The sequence below is a fragment of the Pseudophryne corroboree genome, chromosome 2 (genome assembly GCF_028390025.1).
Source record: "Pseudophryne corroboree isolate aPseCor3 chromosome 2, aPseCor3.hap2, whole genome shotgun sequence".
In the NCBI taxonomy this organism is placed as follows: Eukaryota; Metazoa; Chordata; class Amphibia; order Anura; family Myobatrachidae; genus Pseudophryne; species Pseudophryne corroboree.
The window spans coordinates 244,572,507-244,593,791 of record NC_086445.1 but is presented as its reverse complement, the minus strand read 5'-3'; the positions used below and the strand labels follow the sequence as shown (position 1 = coordinate 244,593,791).

The 21,285-nt window shown below is 48.8% G+C and overlaps 1 protein-coding gene across 4 annotated transcripts in view; it reads left to right on the top strand.

Moving 5' to 3' along the window:
- PAN2 (poly(A) specific ribonuclease subunit PAN2) overlaps positions 1 to 21,285 on the top strand; it is a 295,174-nt gene that overhangs the window by 211,570 nt on the left and 62,319 nt on the right. For all 4 annotated transcript variants that reach the window (XM_063952590.1, XM_063952592.1, XM_063952589.1 and 1 more), the window contains 3 exons: positions 603 to 676; positions 898 to 1,045; positions 13,457 to 13,597. In XM_063952590.1, coding sequence (XP_063808660.1) covers positions 603 to 676; positions 898 to 1,045; positions 13,457 to 13,597 — 363 coding nt within the window. The remainder of the gene's footprint in view (positions 1 to 602; positions 677 to 897; positions 1,046 to 13,456; positions 13,598 to 21,285) is intronic.

Sequence of the window (21,285 nt, the reverse complement as noted above, 5' to 3'; positions counted from 1 at the left end):
CTCCTAAAATTCAGGCTTTACTTTCTCTATCCCACATAGAGTGAAACTGTTTGAACGTCTCTTGTTCATTTGTTCTCCTCACATTGGGCCTAATTCAGAGTTGATCGCAGCAGCAAATTTGTTAGCAGTTGGGCAAAACCACGTGCACTGCAGGGGAAGGGCAGATATAACATGTGCAGAGAGACTTAGATTGGGGTGGGGTGTGTTCAAACTGAAATCTAAATTGCAGTGTAAAAATAAAGCAGCCAGTATTTATCCTGCACAGAAACAAAATAACCCACCCAAATCTAACTCACTGTAAGTGTTATATCTGCCACACCTGCAGTGCACATGGTTTTGCCCAACTGCTAACAAATTTGCTGCTGCGATCAGGTCTGAATTACCCCCATTAATGGAATGTAATAGTGATAATGGCTATTGGTGGGGTTGGGGGAGAGAGCTATCCTGGGAATATGAGAATATACAGCGCTGTTCTTCCTTGTTCAGCGTTTAGTAGAATTTGTAACTGTGTAATCTCTATAAATTCCTGTAAGGTAGAAATATGTACTTTGCTAGATGTTTGTCCTTCGTCTATATTTATCTGCACGTTCTGCATTTTTCAGTTTGCTTTTAAGAAGGCGCTGAGAAAAGCTGAAATGACGTTTCCGAATCCCAGTGAAAACAGCACAGGAAACTGGTGAGCTCTGTACACGTGGCATATGCCTGTACTGCTAGTTACAGCAAATAATTATACCTGGGAAGAATGTTAAATCATTTAATCTTTATACAATGTTATCCTTAAACGAGTACAGTAAGAAATGTATACAATGGTCCTGATAGGTGAGTTTGTGTCAGTAGTGTTAGCTGACAATAATGATCCATCCAGTTCTAATACTTTTACCTTGTCTGCAATCATAGGGATGAACTTAATATGTCTGACAACGCCCCTCCACCACTTATACCTTCAGTGGAAGATCTTCGCAATGTCTGGGTACCATATTCCCTGAAGATGAAGCTTTCTAAAAACAAAGAACTGGATGTTCTGAACTGTGCAGAGGGTGAGGAGGTGAGACATTCTTCCTATAACACTGTATAGAGGGCCTAATTCAGACCTAATTGCTAGGCTGCGTTTTCGTACAGCGGGCGATCAGGTCTAAAGTGCGTATGCACCAAAATGCGCAGGCACGTTGCATGGGTACAAAGCGGATCGCCGCTCAGCGATGGATTGTATGAAGAATCCGTTTGCACGGGCGTTCGCAAGGAGATTGACAGGAAGAAGCAGTTTGTGGGTGGCAACTGACCATTTTCTGGGAGTGGTTGGAAAAATGCAGGCGTTTCCATGTGTTTGCAGGGAGGGTTCCTGACGTCAATTTCGGTCCCGGACAGGCTGAAGTGTTCGCAGCGGCTGAGTAAGTCCTGGGCAACTCAGAGACTGCACAAGATCTGTTTGTACTGCTCTGCTACACATGCGTTCGCACACTTGCAAAGCGAAAATACACTCCCCTATGGGCGGCGACTATGCGAACGCAGGACTGCAAAAAAACCCTAGCGAGCGAACAGGTCTGAATAAGGCCCATAGTCAGCATTGACTGCTTTGATGATCTGGCTTTCTTGCACATAGGGCTGGGTACTTGAAGCAGCTGACCTAGACAGAGAATATCTTTATATGCATGGATAAATGACCTACATCTAGCCTCAATACGTCACACAGCGGGAGATGCCTGGCTCGAGAGAGCTGACAGGTCCTGTGCAATTTTGCTAGCATTGGGCATCTTTTTTTTTTTTTTTCCAAAAAATGTCTTGGTCGCAATGTGATGTCTAGGACGCTGATTAATATTTATTGCTGATTAATTTGATATGCAACACTTTTATATCTAGCTGTGCGACAATCTGTATATGAAGCACAAAAGTTCTTGATATGGTAAAAAAACAAACACATCCGCAGCACCGTTATACTTCATATACAGATTCAGAGGCTCAGTCGTACACCGATATACAAGTGTCGGGTATGGAAATAATCAGCAGAGTCTCCTTGTGCGTCCTAGTCACATCACTTTGTGAAGAAGACACCTTTTCGGAAAATAAAGACTCCCAATCCTAGCAGAGTCTCACAGAACCTGGCATGCCTAGAAGTATGAGGACACATCTGTAATACATTTTCTCTAACGTCCTAAGTGGATGCTGGGGACTCCGTCAGGACCATGGGGATTAGCGGCTCCGCAGGAGACAGGGCACAAAAATAAAGCTTTTGGATCAGGTGGTGTGCACTGGCTCCTCCCCCTATGACCCTCCTCCAAGCCTCAGTTAGGTTTTTGTGCCCGTCCGAGCAGGGTGCAATCTAGGTGGCTCTCCTAAAGAGCTGCTTAGAAAAAGTTTTTAGGTTTTTTATTTTCAGTGAGTCCTGCTGGCAACAGGCTCACTGCTACGAGGGACTTAGGGGAGAGAAGTAAACTCACCTGCGTGCAGGATGGATTTGCTTCTTAGGCTACTGGACACCATTAGCTCCAGAGGGAGTCGGAACACAGGTCTCACCCTGGGGTTCGTCCCGGAGCCGTGCCGCCGACCCCCCTTGCAGATGCCGAAGTTGAAGAGGTCCAGAAACAGGCGGCAGAAGACTTTCAGTCTTCATAAGGTAGCGCACAGCACTGCAGCTGTGCGCCATTGTTGTCAGCACACTTCATACCAGCGGTCACTGAGGGTGCAGGGCGCTGGGGGGGGCGCTCTGGGCAGCAATGTATTATACCTTTCTCTATCGTCCTAGTGGATGCTGGGGTTCCTGAAAGGACCATGGGGGAATAGCGGCTCCGCAGGAGACAGGGCACAAAAAGTAAAGCTTTACGATCAGGTGGTGTGTACTGGCTCCTCCCCCTATGACCCTCCTCCAAGCCTCAGTTAGATTTTTGTGCCCGGCCGAGAAGGGTGCAATCTAGGTGGCTCTCCTAAAGAGCTGCTTAGAAAAGTTTAGCTTAGGTTTTTTATTTTACAGTGAGTCCTGCTGGCAACAGGATCACTGCAACGAGGGACTTAGGGGAGAAGAAGTGAACTCACCTGCGTGCAGGATGGATTGGCTTCTTGGCTACTGGACATTAGCTCCAGAGGGACGATCACAGGTGCAGCCTGGATGGTCACCGGAGCCTCGCCGCCGGCCCCCTTGCAGATGCTGAAACGAGAAGAGGTCCAGAATCGGCGGCAGAAGACTCCTCAGTCTTCTTAAGGTAGCGCACAGCACTGCAGCTGTGCGCCATTTTCCTCTCAGCACACTTCACACGGCAGTCACTGAGGGTGCAGGGCGCTGGGAGGGGGGCGCCCTGGGAGGCAAATGAAAACCTTTTTTGGCTAAAAATACCTCACATATAGCCTCCGGGGGCTATATGGAGATATTTAACCCCTGCCAGAATCCACTAAAGAGCGGGAGACGAGCCCGCCGAAAAAGGGGCGGGGCCTATCTCCTCAGCACACAGCGCCATTTTCCTCACACAGCTCCGCTGGTCAGGAAGGCTCCCAGGCTCTCCCCTGCACTGCACTACAGAAACAGGGTAAAACAAGAGAGGGGGGGCAAAATTGTGGCAAAACTATATTATTAAAGCAGCTATACAGGGAGCACTTATTATAAGGCTATCCCTGTCATATATAGCGCTTTTGGTGTGTGCTGGCAAACTCTCCCTCTGTCTCCCCAAAGGGCTAGTGGGGTCCTGTCTTCGTTAAGAGCATTCCCTGTGTGTCTGCTGTGTGTCGGTACGTGTGTGTCGACATGTATGAGGACGATATTGGTGTGGAGGCGGAGCAATTGCCAAATATGGGGATGTCACCTCCTAGGGGGTCGACACCAGAATGGATGCCTTTATTTATGGAATTACGGGATAGTGTCAACAAGTCGTTTGACGACATGAGACGGCCGGACAATCAATTAGTGCCTGTCCAGGCGCCTCAAACACCGTCAGGGGCTGTAAAACGCCCTTTGCCTCAGTCGGTCGACACAGACCCAGACACAGGCACTGATTCCAGTGGCGACGGTGACGAATCAACCGTATTTTCCAGTAGGGCCACACGTTATATGATTTTGGCAATGAAGGAGGCGTTACATATTGCTGATACTACAGGTACCACAAAACAGGGTATCATGTGGGGTGTGAAAAAACTACCTATAGTTTTTCCTGAATCAGATGAATTAAATGAGGTGTGTGATGAAGCGTGGGTTGCCCCCGATAAAAAAAATGCTAATTTCAAAGAAGTTATTGGCTTTATACCCTTTCCCGCCAGAGGTTAGGGCGCGCTGGGAAACACCTCCTAGGGTGGACAAGGCGCTCACACGCTTATCAAAACAAGTGGCGTTACCCTCTCCTGAGACGGCCGCACTTAAAGATCCAGCAGATAGGAGGATGGAAAATATCCAAAAAAGTATATACACACATACAGGTGTTATACTACGACCAGCTATAGCGACAGCCTGGATGTGCAGTGCTGGGGTAGCTTGGTCAGAGTCCCTGATTGAAAATATTGATACCCTGGATAGGGAAAATGTTTTACTGTCTTTAGAGCAAATAAAGGATGCATTTCTTTATATGCGTGATGCACAGAGGGATATCTGCACACTGGCATCACGGGTAAGTGCTATGTCCATTTCGGCCAGAAGAAGTTTATGGACGCGACAGTGGTCAGGCGATGCGGACTCAAAACGGCATATGGAAGTTTTGCCGTATAAAGGGGAGGGGTTATTTGGTGTCGGTCTATCGGATTTGGTGGCCACGGCTACAGCCGGGAAATCCACCTTTTTACCTCAAGTCACTCCCCAACAGAAAAAGACACCGACTTTTCAACCGCAGCCCTTTCGTTCCTTTAAAAACAAGACAGCAAAGGGATATTCATATCTGCCACGAGGCAGAGGAAGGGGGAAGAGACAGCAACAGGCAGCTCCTTCCCAGGAACAGAAGCCCTCCCCCGCTTCTACAAAAGCCTCAGCATGACGCTGGGGCTTCTCAAGCGGACTCGGGGGCGGTGGGGGGTCGTCTCAAGAATTTCAGCGCGCAGTGGGCTCACTCGCAGGTAGATCCCTGGATCCTGCAGATAATATCTCAGGGGTACAGGTTGGAACTAGAGACGGATCCACCTCGCCGTTTCCTGAAGTCTGCTTTACCAACATCCCCCTCCGACAGGGTGACGGTCTTGGAAGCCATTCACAAGCTGTACTCTCAGCAGGTGATAGTCAAGGTACCCCTTTTACAACAAGGAAAGGGGTATTATTCCACTCTATTTGTGGTACTGAAGCCGGATGGCTCGGTAAGACCTATTCTAAATCTGAAATCCTTGAACCTGTACATAAAGAAGTTCAAGTTCAAGATGGAGTCACTCAGAGCAGTGATAGCGAACCTGGAAGAAGGGGACTTTATGGTATCCTTGGACATCAAGGATGCGTATCTCCACGTTCCAATTTACCCCTCACACCAGGGGTACCTCAGGTTCGTCGTACAGAACTGTCACTATCAGTTTCAGACGCTGCCGTTCGGATTGTCCACGGCACCTCGGGTCTTTACCAAGGTAATGGCCGAGATGATGATTCTTCTTCGAAGAAAAGGCGTATTAATTATCCCATACTTGGACGATCTCCTAATAAGGGCAAGGTCCAGAGAACAGCTAGAGATGGGATTAGCACTGTCTCAAGAAGTGCTAAAACAGCACGGGTGGATTCTGAATATTCCAAAATCCCAGTTAATTCCGACAACACGTCTGCTGTTCCTAGGGATGATTCTGGACACGGTTCAGAAAAAGGTTTTTCTCCCGGAGGAAAAAGCCAAAGAGTATCCGAGCTTGTCAGGAACCTCCTAAAACCAGGAAAGGTGTCTGTACATCAATGCACAAGAGTCCTGGGAAAAATGGTGGCTTCTTACGAAACAATTCCATTCGGCAGATTCCACGCAAGAATTTTCCAGAGGGATCTGTTGGACAAATGGTCAGGGTCGCATCTTCAGATGCACCAGCGGATAACCCTGTCTCCAAGGACAAGGGTATCTCTTCTGTGGTGGTTGCAGAGTGCTCATCTATTGGAGGGCCGCAGATTCGGCATACAGGATTGGATCCTGGTGACCACGGACGCCAGCCTGAGAGGCTGGGGAGCAGTCACACAAGGAAGAAACTTCCAGGGCGTGTGGTCGAGCCTGGAAACGTCTCTTCACATAAACATTCTGGAACTAAGAGCAATCTACAATGCTCTAAGCCAGGCAGAACCTCTGCTTCAAGGAAAACCGGTGTTGATCCAGTCGGACAACATCACGGCAGTCGCCCATGTGAACAGACAGGGCGGCACAAGAAGCAGGAGTGCAATGGCAGAAGCTGCAAGGATTCTTCGCTGGGCAGAGAATCATGTGATAGCACTGTCAGCAGTGTTCATCCCGGGAGTGGACAACTGGGAAGCAGACTTCCTCAGCAGACACGACCTTCACCCGGGAGAGTGGGGACTTCATCCAGAAGTTTTCCACATGCTGGTAACCCGTTGGGAAAGACCAATGGTGGACATGATGGTGTCTCGCCTCAACAAAAAACTGGACAGGTATTGCGCCAGGTCAAGAGATCCGCAGGCAATAGCTGTGGACGCGCTGGTAACGCCTTGGGTGTACCAGTCGGTGTATGTGTTTCCTCCTCTGCCTCTCATACCAAAAGTATTGAGAATTATACGGCAAAGAGGCGTAAGAACGATACTAGTGGTTCCGGATTGGCCAAGAAGGACTTGGTACCCGGAACTTCAAGAGATGATCACGGAAGATCCGTGGCCTCTACCTCTGAGAAGGGACTTGCTTCAGCAGGGTCCCTGTCTGTTTCAAGACTTACCGCGGCTGCGTTTGACGGCATGGCGGTTGAACGCCGGATCCTAAAGGAAAAAGGCATGCCGGAAGAAGTCATTCCTACTTTGATTAAAGCAAGGAAGGAAGTAACCGCGCAACATTATCACCGCATTTGGCGAAAATATGTTGCGTGGTGCGAGGATCGGAGTGCTCCGACGGAGGAATTTCAACTGGGTCGATTCCTACATTTCCTGCAATCAGGATTGTCTATGGGTCTCAAATTGGGATCTATTAAGGTTCAAATTTCGGCCCTGTCGATTTTCTTCCAAAAAGAATTGGCTTCAGTTCCTGAAGTCCAGACTTTTGTTAAGGGAGTGCTGCATATACAGCCCCCTGTGGTGCCTCCAGTGGCACCGTGGGATCTCAATGTTGTTTTGGACTTTCTCAAATCTCATTGGTTTGAACCACTAAAAACTGTGGATTTGAAATATCTCACATGGAAAGTGACCATGCTACTAGCCCTGGCTTCGGCCAGGAGAGTGTCAGAACTGGCAGCTTTATCTTACAAAAGCCCATATCTGATTTTCCATTCGGACAGGGCAGAACTGCGGACTCGTCCGCATTTTCTCCCTAAGGTGGTGTCAGCATTTCATCTGAACCAACCTATTGTAGTGCCTGCGGCTACAAGCGACTTGGAGGACTCCAAGTTGTTGGACGTTGTCAGAGCTTTAAAAATATACATTTCAAGGACAGCTGGAGTCAGGAAATCTGACTCGCTGTTTATACTATATGCTCCCAACAAGTTGGGCGCTCCTGCGTCTAAGCAGACTATTGCTCGCTGGATTTGTAGTACGATTCAGCTTGCACATTCTGTGGCAGGCCTGCCACAGCCAAAATCGGTAAAAGCCCACTCCACAAGGAAGGTGGGTTCTTCTTGGGCGGCTGCCCGAGGGGTCTCGGCATTACAACTCTGCCGAGCGGCTACGTGGTCGGGGGAGAACACGTTTGTAAAATTCTACAAATTTGATACCCTGGCTAAGGAGGACCTGGAGTTCTCTCATTCGGTGCTGCAGAGTCATCCGCACTCTCCCGCCCGTTTGGGAGCTTTGGTATAATCCCCATGGTCCTTTCAGGAACCCCAGCATCCACTAGGACGATAGAGAAAATAAGAATTTACTTACCGATAATTCTATTTCTCGGAGTCCGTAGTGGATGCTGGGCGCCCATCCCAAGTGCGGATTATCTGCATTACTTGTACATAGTTACAAAAATCGGGTTATTATTGTTGTGAGCCATCTTTTCAGAGGCTCCGCTGTTATCATACTGTTAACTGGGTTTAGATCACAGGTTGTACGGTGTGATTGGTGTGGCTGGTATGAGTCTTACCCGGGATTCATAAATCCTTCCTTTATTGTGTACGCTCGTCCGGGCACAGTACCTAACTGAGGCTTGGAGGAGGGTCATAGGGGGAGGAGCCAGTACACACCACCTGATCGTAAAGCTTTACTTTTTGTGCCCTGTCTCCTGCGGAGCCGCTATTCCCCCATGGTCCTTTCAGGAACCCCAGCATCCACTACGGACTCCGAGAAATAGAATTATCGGTAAGTAAATTCTTATTTTTTTATGGCTAAAATACATCACATATAGCCCTTGAGGCTATATGGATGTATTTAACCCCTGCCAGATCTCACAAACTCCGGGAGAAGAGCCCGCCGTTTTAGGGGGCGGGGCCTATTCTCCTCAGCACACGGCGCCATTTTCCTGCTCAGCTCTGCTGTGAGGAAGGCTCCCAGGCTCTCCCCTGCACTGCACTACAGAAACAGGGTTAAAACAGAGAGGGGGGGCACTTATTTGGCGATATGATTACATATGTGAAAATGCTATAAGGGAAAACACTTGTATAAGGGGTTGTCCCTGTATAATTATAGCGTTTTTGGTGTGTGCTGGCAAACTCTCCCTCTGTCTCCCCAAAGGGCTAGTGGGGTCCTGTCCTCTATCAGAGCATTCCCTGTGTGTGTGCTGTGTGTCGGTACGTGTGTGTCGACATGTAGGAGGACGATGTTGGTGAGGAGGCGGAGCAAATTGCCTGTATTGGTGATGTCACTCTCTAGGGAGTCGACACCGGAATGGATGGCTTATTTAGGAATTACGTGATAATGTCAACACGATGCAAGGTCGGTTGACGACATGAGACGGCCGGCAAACAAATTAGTACCTGTCCAGGCGTCTCAGACACCGTCAGGGGCTTGTAAAAACGCCCATTTACCTCAGTTGGTCGACACAGACACAGACACGGACACTGACTTCAGTGTCGACGGTGAAGAAACAAACGTATTTTCCTTTAGGGCCACACGTTACATGTTAAGGGCAATGAAGGAGGTGTTACATATTTCTGATACTACAAGTACCACAAATAAGGGTATTATGTAGGGTGGGAATAATCTACTTGTAGTTTTTCCTGAATCAGATAAATTAAAGTGTGTGATGATACGTGGGTTTCCTCCGATAGAAAATTATTGGAGGTATACCCTTTCCCGCCAGAAGTGAGGGCGAGTTGGGAAACACACCTTAGGGTGGATAAGGCGCTCACACGCTTATAAAAACAAGTGGCGTTACCGTCTCCAGATACGGCCGCCCTCAAGGAGCCAGCTGATAGGAAGCTGAAAAATATCCTAAGAAGTATATACACACATACTGGTGTTATACTACGACCAGCAATCGCCTCAGCCTGGATGTGCAGCGCTGGGGGGGCTTGGTCGGATTTCCTGACTGAAAATATTGATACCCTTGACAGGAACAATATTTTATTGACTATAGAGCATTTTAAGGATGCATTTCTATATATGCGAGATGCGCAGGGGGATATTTGCATTCTGGCATCAAGAGTAGATGTGATGTCCATATCTGCCAGACGATGTTTATAGACACGACAGTGGTCAGGTGATGCAGATTCCAGACGGCACATGGAAGTATTGCCGTATAAAGGGGCGGTCCATCGGACCTGGTGGCCATGGCAACAGCTGGAAAATCCACTTTTGTTACCCCAAGTCACATCTCAGCAGAAAAGGACACAGTCTTTTCAGTCTCAGTCCTTTCGTACCCATAAAGGCAGGCGGGCAAAAAGCCAGTCATATCTGCCCAGGGTTAGAGGAAAGGGAAGAAGACTGCAGCAGGCAGCCCATTCCCAGGAACAGAAGTCCTCCACAGCTTCTGCCAAGTCCGCAGCATGACGCTGGGGCCATACAAGCGGACTCAGGTGCGGTGGGGGGTCATCTCAAGAGTTTCAGCACGCAGTGGGCTCACTCGCAAGTGGACTCCTGGATCCTACACGTAGTATCCCAGGTGTACATTGGAAATTCGAGACGTCTTGCCCTCACAAGTTCCTGAAGTCTGCTTTACCAACGTCTCCCTCCGACAGGGAGGCAGTATTGGAAAAAAATTCACAGGCTGTATTCCCAGCACGTGATAATCAAAGTACCCCTCCGACAACAAGGGAAGGGGTATTATTCCACACTATATTGTGGTACTGAAGCCAAACGGCTCGGTGAGATCTAAAAGATTTGAACAATTACATACAAGGGTTCAAATCAAGATGGAGTCACTCAGAGCAGTGATAGCGAACCAGGACGATATGGTGTCACTGGATATCAGGGACGCTTACCTACAAGTCCAAATTTTGCCCTTCTCACCAAGGGTATCTCAGGTTCGTGGTACAGAACTGTCCCTATCAGTTCAGACGCTGCCGTTTGGATTGTCCACGGCACCCCGGGTCTTTACCAAGGTAATGGCCGAAATGATGATTCTTCCTAAAAGAAATATGGACGCTTTCCTGATAAGGGCAAGGTCCAGAGAACAGTTGGCGGTCGGAGTAGCACTATCTCAAGTAGTTCTACGACAGCACGAGTGGATTCTAAATATTCCAAAATCGCAGCTTTTTCCGACGACACGTCTAATGTTCCTAGGGATGATTCTGGACACAGTTCAGAAAAGGATGTTTTCTCCCGGAGAAGAAAGCCAGGGAGTTATCCGAGCTAGTCAGGAACCTCCTAAAACCAGGAAAAGTATCAGTGCATCATTGCACAAAGGGTCCTGTGAAAAATGGTGGTTTCTTACAAAGCGATCCCTTTCGGTAGATTTCACGCAAGAACCTTTCAGTGGGATCTGCTGGGAAAATGGTCCGGATCGCATCTTCAGATGCATCAGCGGATAACCCTGTCTCCAAGGACAAGGGTGTTTCTTCTGCGGTGGCTGCAGAGTGCTCATCTATGAAAGGGCCGCAGATTCGGCATTCAGGACTGGGTCCTGGTGACCACGGATGCCAGCCTGAGTGGCTGGGGAGCAGTCACACAAGGAAAAAAAAATAAAAAAAAAATTCCAGGGAGTGTGATCAAGTCTGGAGACTTCTCTCCACATAAATATACTGGAGCTAAGGGCAATTTACAAGGCTCTAAGCTTAGCAAGACCTCTGCTTCAAGGTCAGCCGGTATTGATCCAGTGGGACAACATCACGGCAGTCGCCCACGAAAACAGACAGGGCGGCACAAGAAGCAGGAGGGAAATGGCAGAAACTGCAAGGATTCTTCGCTGGGCGAAAAATCATGTGATAACACTCTCAGCAGTGTTAATTCCGGGAGTGGAAAACTGGGAAGCAGACTTCCTCAGCAGACATAACCTCCACCCGGGAGAGTGGGGACTTCAACGGGAAGTCTTCCACATGATTGTAAACCGTTGGGAAAAACCAAAGGTGGACATGATGGCGTCCCGCCTGAACAAAAAACTAGACAGATATTGCGCCAGGTCAAGGGACCCTCAGGCAATAGCGGTGGACGCTCTGGTAACACTGTGGGTGTACCAGTCATGGTATGTGTTCCCTCCTATGCATCTCATACCAAAAGTACTGAGAATCATAAGAAGGAGATGAGTAAGAACGATACTCGTGGTTCCGGATGGGTCAAGAAGGACTTGGTACCCGGAACTTCAAGAGATGCTCACGGAAGAACCGTGGCCTCTACCTTTAAGAAAGGACCTGCTCCAGCAGGGGCCTTGTCTGTTCCAAGACTTACCGCGGCTGCGTTTGACGGCATGGCAGTTGAACGCCGGATCCTGAAAGGGCATTCCAGATGAAGTCATCCCTACCCTGGTCGAAGCCAGGAAGGATGTAACCGCAAAACATTTTCACCGCAATTGGCGAAAATATGTTGCGTGGTGTGAGGCCAAGAAGGTCCCTACAGAGGAATTCCAACTGGGTCGTTTCCTACATTTCCTGAAAACAGGACTGTCTATGGGCCTAAAATTAGGGTCCATTAAGGTTCAAATTTCGACCCTGTCGAATTTCTTCCAGAAAGAACTGGCTTCAGTGCCTGAAGTTCAGACGTTTGTAAAAGGGGTACTGCATATACAGCCTCCTTTTGTGCCCCCAGTGGCACCTTGGGATCTCAATGTTGTTTTGAGTTTCCTAAAGTCACATTGGTTTGATCCACTCACCATTGTGGACTTAAAATATTTCACATGGAAGGTGAAGATTCTATTAGCCCTGGCTTCAGCCAGGCGTGTGTCAGAATGGGCGGCTTTATCATATAAAAGCCCTTACTTAATTTTTCATTCTGACAGGGCAGAATTGAGGACTCGTCCTCAATTTCTCCTTAAGGTGTTTTCTGTTTTTCACATGAACCAACCTATTGTGGTACCTGCGGCTACTAGGGACTTGGAGGACTCCAAGTTACTTGACGTTGTCAGGGCCCTGAAAATATATGTTTCCAGGACGACTGGAGTCAGAAAATCTGACTCGCTGTTTAGCCTGTATGCACCCAACAAGATGGGTGCTCCTGCTTCTAAGCAGACGATTGCTCGCTGGATTTGTAGTACAATTCAGCTTGCACATTCTGTGGCAGGCTTGCCACAGCCAAAATCAGTAAAAGCCCATTCCACAAGGAAGTGGGCTCATCTTGGGCGACTGCCTGAGGGGTCTCGGCTTTACAACTTTGCTGAGCATTTACTTGGTCAGGGGCAAACACGTTTGCTAAATTCTACAAATTTGATACCCTGGCTGAGGAGGACATGGAGTCTCTCATTCGGTGCTGCAGGGTTATCCGCACTCTCCCGCCCGTTTGGGAGCTTTGGTATAATCCCCATGGTCCTGACGGAGTCCCCAGCATCCACTTAGGACGTTAGAGAAAATAAGATTTTACTTACCGATAAATCTATTTCTCGTAGTCCGTAGTGGATGCTGGGCGCCCATCCCAAGTGCGGATTGTCTGCAATACTTGTACATGGTTATTGTTACAAAAAAATCGGGTTGTTATTGTTGTGAGCCGTCTGTTCAGAGGCTCCTACGTTTGTCATACTGTTAACTGGGTTCAGATCACAAGTTGTACGGTGTGATTGGTGTGGCTGGTATGAGTCTTACCCGGGATTCAATATCCTTCCTTATTGTGTACGCTCGTCCGGGCACAGTATCCTAACTGAGGCTTGGAGGAGGGTCATAGGGGGAGGAGCCAGTGCACACCACCTGATCCAAAAGCTTTATTTTTGTGCCCTGTCTCCTGCGGAGCCGCTAATCCCCATGGTCCTGACGGAGTCCCCAGCATCCACTACGGACTACGAGAAATAGATTTATCGGTAAGTAAAATCTTATTTTAGCTTATTTATAAAATTAATTGTCATAGATAAAGAGAAATAAACTAATCTTATGTGCTCTACAGCCAAGTCCATCGGATGATGAAAATGAAGCAACAAACGTGTATGACCTAATGGCGACTGTTGTTCATATCCTGGATCCACGAACAGGGGGCAGTCTGGTAGCACACATCAAAGTAGGAGAGACCTATCACCAAAGAAAAGAGGTAAGTGTTAGTCGCATTTAAGGCTCTTTCCTAGTAGTGACAGCACAGCTTGTGTGAATACTCTTTACTGCAATGCAGCAGCTTTTAAAATACCATTCAATATAGGGACCTATTCTCCTGCCTCCACTGGGGGACACTGGGACTCTTAGATATAGATGGAGGTGAGCAGAGACTGGCCTAATGGAGCAGGGCATTATTTCTCAGACTGCTGCTGTAGCCTGTCTTCTTTGTGTGTTTCTGACAGGCAAACTCTGTGCTACTGGAGTGTGCCTACTCCATGGAGACCTGTATTGTCTATAGTTCAGAAGTTTTATATTAAGATATATCTCTCTCTATATATACTTCCAGGTATGGTCGCACTCTCACCGACACAATATATCAACGACTGGGGTGACTCCCGAGAGGTCCAGCATAAAGTCCAGACTCCAACATATAGAAAACCAATATAGAGGGGCACTCACCAGAAATTTGCACTTAAAAAGCATTGAATTTTAATGCATACTTATCAGAATAATGTTTCAAACAGATAATTCAATTTCTCTGACGTCCTAGTGGATGCTGGGAACTCCGTAAGGACCACGGGGAATAGCGGCTCTGCAGGAGACTGGGCACAACTAAAGAAAGCTTTAGGACTACCTGGTGTGCACTGGCTCCTCCCCCTATGACCCTCCTCCAGACCTCAGTTAGAATCTTGTGCCCGGCTGAGCTGGATGCACACTAGGGGCTCTCCTGAGCTCCTAGAAAAAGAAAGTATATTTTAGGTTTTTTATTTTCAGTGAGATCTGCTGGCAACAGACTCACTGCTACGAGGGACTAAGGGGAGAAGAAGCGAACCTACCTGATTGGAGCTAGTTTGGGCTTCTTAGGCTACTGGACACCATTAGCTCCAGAGGGATCGAACACAGGACCCGACCTCGATCGTTCAGTCCCGGAGCCGCGCCGCCGTCCCCCTTACAGAGCCAGAAGCATGAAGATGGTCCTGAAAATCGGCGGCAGAAGACTTCAGTCTTCAACAAGGTAGCGCACAGCACTGCAGCTGTGCGCCATTGCTCCTCATGCACACCTCACACTCCGGTCACTGATGGGTGCAGGGCGCTGGGGGGGGTGCCCTGAGCAGCAATATTAACACCTTGTCTGGCAAAATAACACAATATATAGTCCTAGAGGCTATATATGTGTAAAATACCCCTGCCAGGATCCATAAAAAAGCAGGAGAAAGTCCGCCGAAAAAGGGGCGGGGCTATCTCCCTCAGCACACTGGCGCCATTTTCTCTTCACAGTGCAGCTGGAAGACAGCTCCCCAGGCTCTCCCCTGTAGTTTTCAGGCTCAAAGGGTTAAAAAGAGAGGGGGGGGGCACTAAATTTAGGCGCAAATATGTGTATTATAGCAGCTATAAGGGAAAAATCACTGTGGGTAGTGTGCATCCCTGCATTATATAGCGCTCTGGTGTGTGCTGGCATACTCTCTCTCTGTCTCCCCAAAGGACTTTGTGGGGTCCTGTCCTCAGTCAGAGCATTCCCTGTGTGTGTGCGGTGTGTCGGTACGGCTGTGTCGACATGGTTGATGAGGCTTATGTGGAGGCGGAGCAGATGCCGATAAATGTGATGTCGCCCCCTGTGGGGCCGACACCAGAGTGGATGGATAGGTGGAAGGTATTAACTGACAGTGTCAACTCCTTACATAAAAGGCTGAATGACGTAACAGCTGTGGGACAGCCGGCTTCTCAGCCCGCGCCTGCCCAGGCGTCTCAAAGGCCATCAGGGGCTCAAAAACGCCCGCTACCTCAGATGGCAGACACAGAAGTCGACACGGAGTCTGACTCCAGTGTCGACAAGGTTGAGACATATACACAATCCACTAGGAACATCCGTTGCATGATCTCGGCAATGAAAAATGTGTTATACATTTCTGACATTAACCCAGGTACCACAAAAAAAAGGGGTTTTATGTTTGGGGAGAAAAAGCAGACAGTGTTTTGTTCCCCCATCAGATGAGTGAATGAAGTGTGTGAAGAAGCGTGGGTTCCCCCGATAAGAAACTGGTAATTTCTAAAAAGTTACTGATGACGTACCCTTTCCCGCCAGAGGATAGGTCACGTTGGGAGATATCCCCTAGGGTGGATAAGGCGCACACACGTTTGTCAAAAAGGTGGCACTGCCGTCTTAGGATACGGCCACTTTAAAGGAGCCTGCTGTTAAAAAGCAGGAGGCTAGCCTGAAGTCTGTATATACACACTCAGGTACTATACTGAGACCTGCAATTGCCTTCAGCATGGATAGTGCTGCTGCAGCGTGGTCTGTTACCCTGTCAGGACAGGGATACTATTTGCTAACCATAGAGCATATTAAAGACGTCGTCTTATACATGAGGGATGCACAGAGGGATATTGCCGGCTGGCATCCAGAATTAATGCAATGTCCATTCTGCCAGGAGGGTATTAGGGACCCGGCAGTGGACAGGCGATGCTGACTTTAGAAGGCACATGAAGATTCTGCCTTATAAGGGTGAGGAATTGGTTGGGAATGGTCTCTGGGACCTCGTATCCACAGCAACAGCTGGGAAGGAAAATATTTACCCCAAGTTTCCTCACAGCCTAAGAAAGCACCGTATTATAAGGTACAGTCCTTTCGGCTTCAGAAAAGCAAGCGGGTCAAAGGCGCTTCCTTTCTGCACAGAGACAAGGGAAGAGGGAAAAAGCTGCACCAGACAGCCAGTTCCCAGGTTCAAAAATCTTCCCCCGCTTCCTCTGAGTCCGCTGCATGACGCTGGGGCTCCACAGGTGGAGCCAGGTGCGGTGGGGGCGCGTCTCGGGAACTTCAGCGACCAGTGGGCTCGCTCACAGGTGGATCCCTGGGTTCTGCAAATAGTATCACAGGGATACAAGCTGGAGTTCGAGGCGACTCCCCCTCGCCGTTACCTCAAATCAGCCTTGCATGCTGCCCTCGAGAAGAGGTAGTACTGGCGGCAATTCACAAGCTGTACTTCCAGCAGGTGATAATCAAGGTACCCCTCCTTCAACAAGGACGGGGTTACTATTCCACAATGTTTGTGGTACCGAAACCAGACGGTTCGGTGAGACCCATTCTAAAATTGAAATCCTTGAACACTTATATACGAAGGTTCAAGTTCAAAATGGAATCGCTCAGGGCGATTATTGTAAGCCTGGACGAAGGGGATTACATGGTATCACTGGACATCAAGGATGCTTACCTGCATGTCCCCATTTACCTTCCTCACCAGGAGTACCTCAAAATTGTGGTACAGGACTGTCATTACCAATTCCAGACGTGGCCGTTGGTCTCTCCCCGGCATCGAGGGTATTTACCAAGGTAATGGCCGAAATGATGATACTCTTTCGAAAAAAGGGAGTTATAATTATCCCGTACTTGGACGATCTCCTTATAAAGGCGAGGTCCAGGGAACAGTTGTTCGTCGGAGTAGCCCTATCTCGGGAAGTGCTACAACAGCACGGCTGGATTCTGATTAGTCCAAAGTCGCAGCTGGTTCCTACGACGCGTCTACTGTTCCTGAGTATGGTTCTGGACACAGAACAGGAAAAAGGGTTTCTCCTGGAGGAGAAGGTCAAGGAGTTGTCATCTCTAGTCAGAGACCTCCTAATACAAATACAGGTGTCGGTGCATCAATGCACGCGAGTCCTGGGAATTATGGTAGCTTCTTACGAAGAAATTCCATTCGGTAGGTTCCATGCAAGGATCTTCCAGTGGGATCTGTTGGACAAGTGGTCCGGGTCGCATCTTCAGATGCATCGGCTGATAACCCTGTCTCCAAGGGCCAGGGTGTCGCTGTTGTGGTGGCTGCAGAGTGCTCATCTTCTAGAGGGCCGCAGATTCGGCATACAGGACTGGGTCCTGGTGACCACAGATGCCAGCCTTCGAGGCTGGGGGGCAGTCACACAGGGAAGAAACTTCCAAGGATTATGGTCAAGTCAGGAGACTTCCCTACACATAAATATTCTGGGACTAGGGGCCATTCACAATGCTCTAAGTCAGGCTAGACCCTGCTTCAACACCAGCCGGTGCTGATCCAGTCAGACAACATCACGGCGGTCGCCCATGTAAACCAGCAGGGCGGCACAAGAAGCAGGATGGTGATGGCAGAAGCCACAAGGATTTTCCGATGGGCGGAAAAACATGTGTTAGCACTGTCAGCAGTGTTCATTCCCGGAGTGGACAACTGGGAAGCAGACTTTCTCAGCAGGCACGACCTCCACCCGGGAGAGTGGGGACTTCATCCAGAAGTCTTTCAAATGATTGTACACCATTGGGAAAGGCCACAGGTGGACATGATGGCGTCCCGCCTCAACAAAAAGCTAAAAAGATATTGCGCCAGGTCAAGGGACCCTCAGGCGATAGCTGTGGACGCTCTGGTAACACCGTGGGTGTACCAGTCGGTGTATGGGTTCCTTCCTTTTCCTCTCATACCCAAGGTATTGAGAATACTAAGAAGGAGAGGAGTAAGAACTATACTCGTGGTTCCGGATTCGCCAAGAAGAGCTTGGTACCCAGAACTTCAAGAAATGATCTCAGAGGACCCATAGCCTCTGTCGCTCAGACAGGACCTGCTGCAGCAGGGGCCCTGCCTGTTCCAAGACTTACAACGGCTGTGTTTGACGGCATGGCGGTTGAACACCGGATCCTAAAGGAAAAAGGCATTCCGGAGGAAGTCATTCCTACGCTGATTAAGGCTAGGAAAGATGTGATCGCAAATATTATCACCGCATATGGCAAAACTATGTTGCTTGGTGTGAGGCCAGGAAGGCCCCAATGGAGGAATTTCAACTGGGTCGATTTCTGCACTTCCTACAGTCGGGAGTGACTACGGGCCTAAAATTGGGTTACGTTAAGGTCCAGATTTCGGCTCTGTACATTTTCTTCCAAAAAGAACTGGCTTCACTGCCTGAAGTTCAGACTTTCGTTAAGGGAGTGCTGCATATTCAGCCCTCGTGTGTGCCTCTAGTGGCACCGTGGGATCTCAACGTGATGTTCGAGTTCCTGAAGTCGCATTGGGTTGAGCCACTTAAATCCGTAGAGCTAAAATACCTCACGTGGAAAGTGGTCATGCGGTTGGCCTTGGCGTCGGCCAGGCGTGTATCAGAATTGGCGGTTTTGTCATGCAAAAGCCCTTATCTGATTTTCATATGGATAGGGCGAAATTGAGGACTCGTTCCCAATTCCTTCCTAAGGTGGTATCAGCTTTTCATGTGAACCAACCTATTGTGGTGCCTGAGGCTACGTGGGACTTGGAGGACTCCAAGTTACTGGACGTAGTCAGGGCCCTGAAAATATATGTTTCCAGGACGGCTGGAGTCTGGAAAACTGACTCGCTATTTATCCTGTATGCACCCAACAAGCTGGGTGCTCCTGCTTCTAAGCAGACTATTGCTCGCTGGATCTGTAGCACGATTCAACTTGCACATTCTGCGGCTGGACTGCCGCACCCTAAATCTGTAAAAGCCCATTCCACAAGGAAAGTGGGCTCTTCTTGGGCGGCTGCCCGAGGGGTCTCGGCTTTACAACTTGCCGAGCTGTTACTTGGTCGGGTTCAAACATTTTTGCAAAAGTCTACAAGTTTGATACCCTGGCTGAAGAGGACCTTGAGTTTGCTCATTCGGTGCTGCAGAGTCATCCGCACTCTCCCGCCCGTTTGGGAGCTTTGGTATAATCCCCATGGTCCTTACGGAGTTCCCAGCATCCACTAGGACGTCAGAGAAAATAAGATTTTACTCACCAGTAAATCTATTTCTCGTAGTCCGTAGTGGATGCTGGGCGCCCGTCCCAAGTGCGGATTGTCTGCAATACTTGTATATAGTTATTGCCTAACTAAAGGGTTATTGTTATGAGCCATCTGTTAGTGAGGCTCAGATATATTTCATACTGTTAACTGGGTATAATATCACGAGTTATACGGTGTGATTGGTGTGGCTGGTATGAGTCTTACCCGGGATTCAAAATCCTTCCTTATTGTGTCAGCTCTTCCGGGCACAGTATCCTAACTGAGGTCTGGAGGAGGGTCATAGGGGGAGGAGCCAGTGCACACCAGGTAGTCCTAAAGCTTTCTTTAGTTGTGCCCAGTCTCCTGCAGAGCCGTTATTCCCCATGGTCCTTACGGAGTTCCCAGCATCCACTACGGACTACGAGAAATAGATTTACCGGTGAGTAAAATCTTATTTTCTTTTTCATCCACTAGGGGTCACTGGAGTACTCTTGGGATATGGACGGCTTCCACCGGAAGAAGGCACTGAATAAATTAATTTTTGAGACTACTCCTCCCCTCCATATCCTCGAGCACTTCAGTGTTTTTTCTGTGCTCGACACAGTTAGAAGGCATAGTGGAGCTCGTCCACAAAGTATTGGAATTTTTTCTAAGTTTTTTTTTTTTTTTTTTCCTTTCAAGGATTTCCACGTCCTTTCCCCCCTTCTAACAGGCGTGGGTCAGGGACAGTGGAAGCGGCTGAGAACAGCCGTGAGTGTCGGACCTCTCTGTAAAGAGCTCCCTCACTCCACCTGCAGGCTGCCTGCAAAAAGCTGGACGGAGCTTGGATGAGAAGCCCCGTCATAGACTTTTGTTACGGTCCAGGTATGTTGGGTAGGGGCGGTCAGCTTATGCTGCCGCCCCACTGTTGGGGATTGTATTGGGCATGTTTCACTCACTAACGACCGCTGCCCGGAGCGCGTGTGCATAGGCCGCTTCACGGCTCTATGCAGCGCGCTCTCACTCTCCGCCGCTCCCAGCATCTTAAGTTACCTAGCAGACCGCTGCTCCCTGCGCCGCAGCAGCCGATATGTTCCCCGCTGCCTGGCTACACAGGAGGCCACTCCACTCTATGCTGTGTGTGGCGGGCCGGGAGCGCGTGTGCATAGGCCGCTCCACGGCTCTATGCAGTACGCTCTCTGCTCCCGCTGACCGCCCGCAGCAGCCGAGGAGTTCCCCGCTGCCTTGGCATACAGGTACAGGCCGCTCACACGGCCCTATGCAAAGTTCCGCAGGCCCCGACCCGGTGCTGTACACGGAGGTCGTGGGGGTGGGGGGAGACATTAGCAGTATTGGCAGTGTTAAGCTTTGTAGAAAAACTTGGTACTTAACATGTTTAATGTTCTCCTGTCTGTTCCAGGATTCCTATATTACATCTCGGCTTAAGAGTGGTACTAGGGGAATTTGGGGGTCAGTTTTCTTATTGCTGGCAGGCACTGCACTTGCCTGATATATACAAGGAACTTTGGTGTTATTACTGAGTCGTGCAGACTGTCTGTGTGTAGTTTGTATTGTCTGTCTTTATAATGAGTAAGACACCAGCAAAATCTAAGAAACATTTTTCATGTCATGTCTGTAAGAGTGTGTTGCCTGATGGATCCACCACATGTACAGCAAGTGTTGTTAATACAGCCACAAATACGATTTCCACAGAAGTAAAGCCAGCATCTCTGGACCCTCCATGGGCTTTACTTGCAGATGTATTAGTTGGTTTACAATCAGAGCTGGCCGCCTCTCGTGAAGAAAGAGAGGCGGCAAGATCTGAGTTTAAAATGAGACCATTTGAGTTACCAGGGGAGTCTCAATCTGGTCAGAGGTCCACCTTGAGTGGAAAAGATAAGTTTCCTTTTCCTAATAATTTTCCAGTCTCTGGGATACTAGACCTCACTGAACATGAGTATGAGGAGGGCGAAAT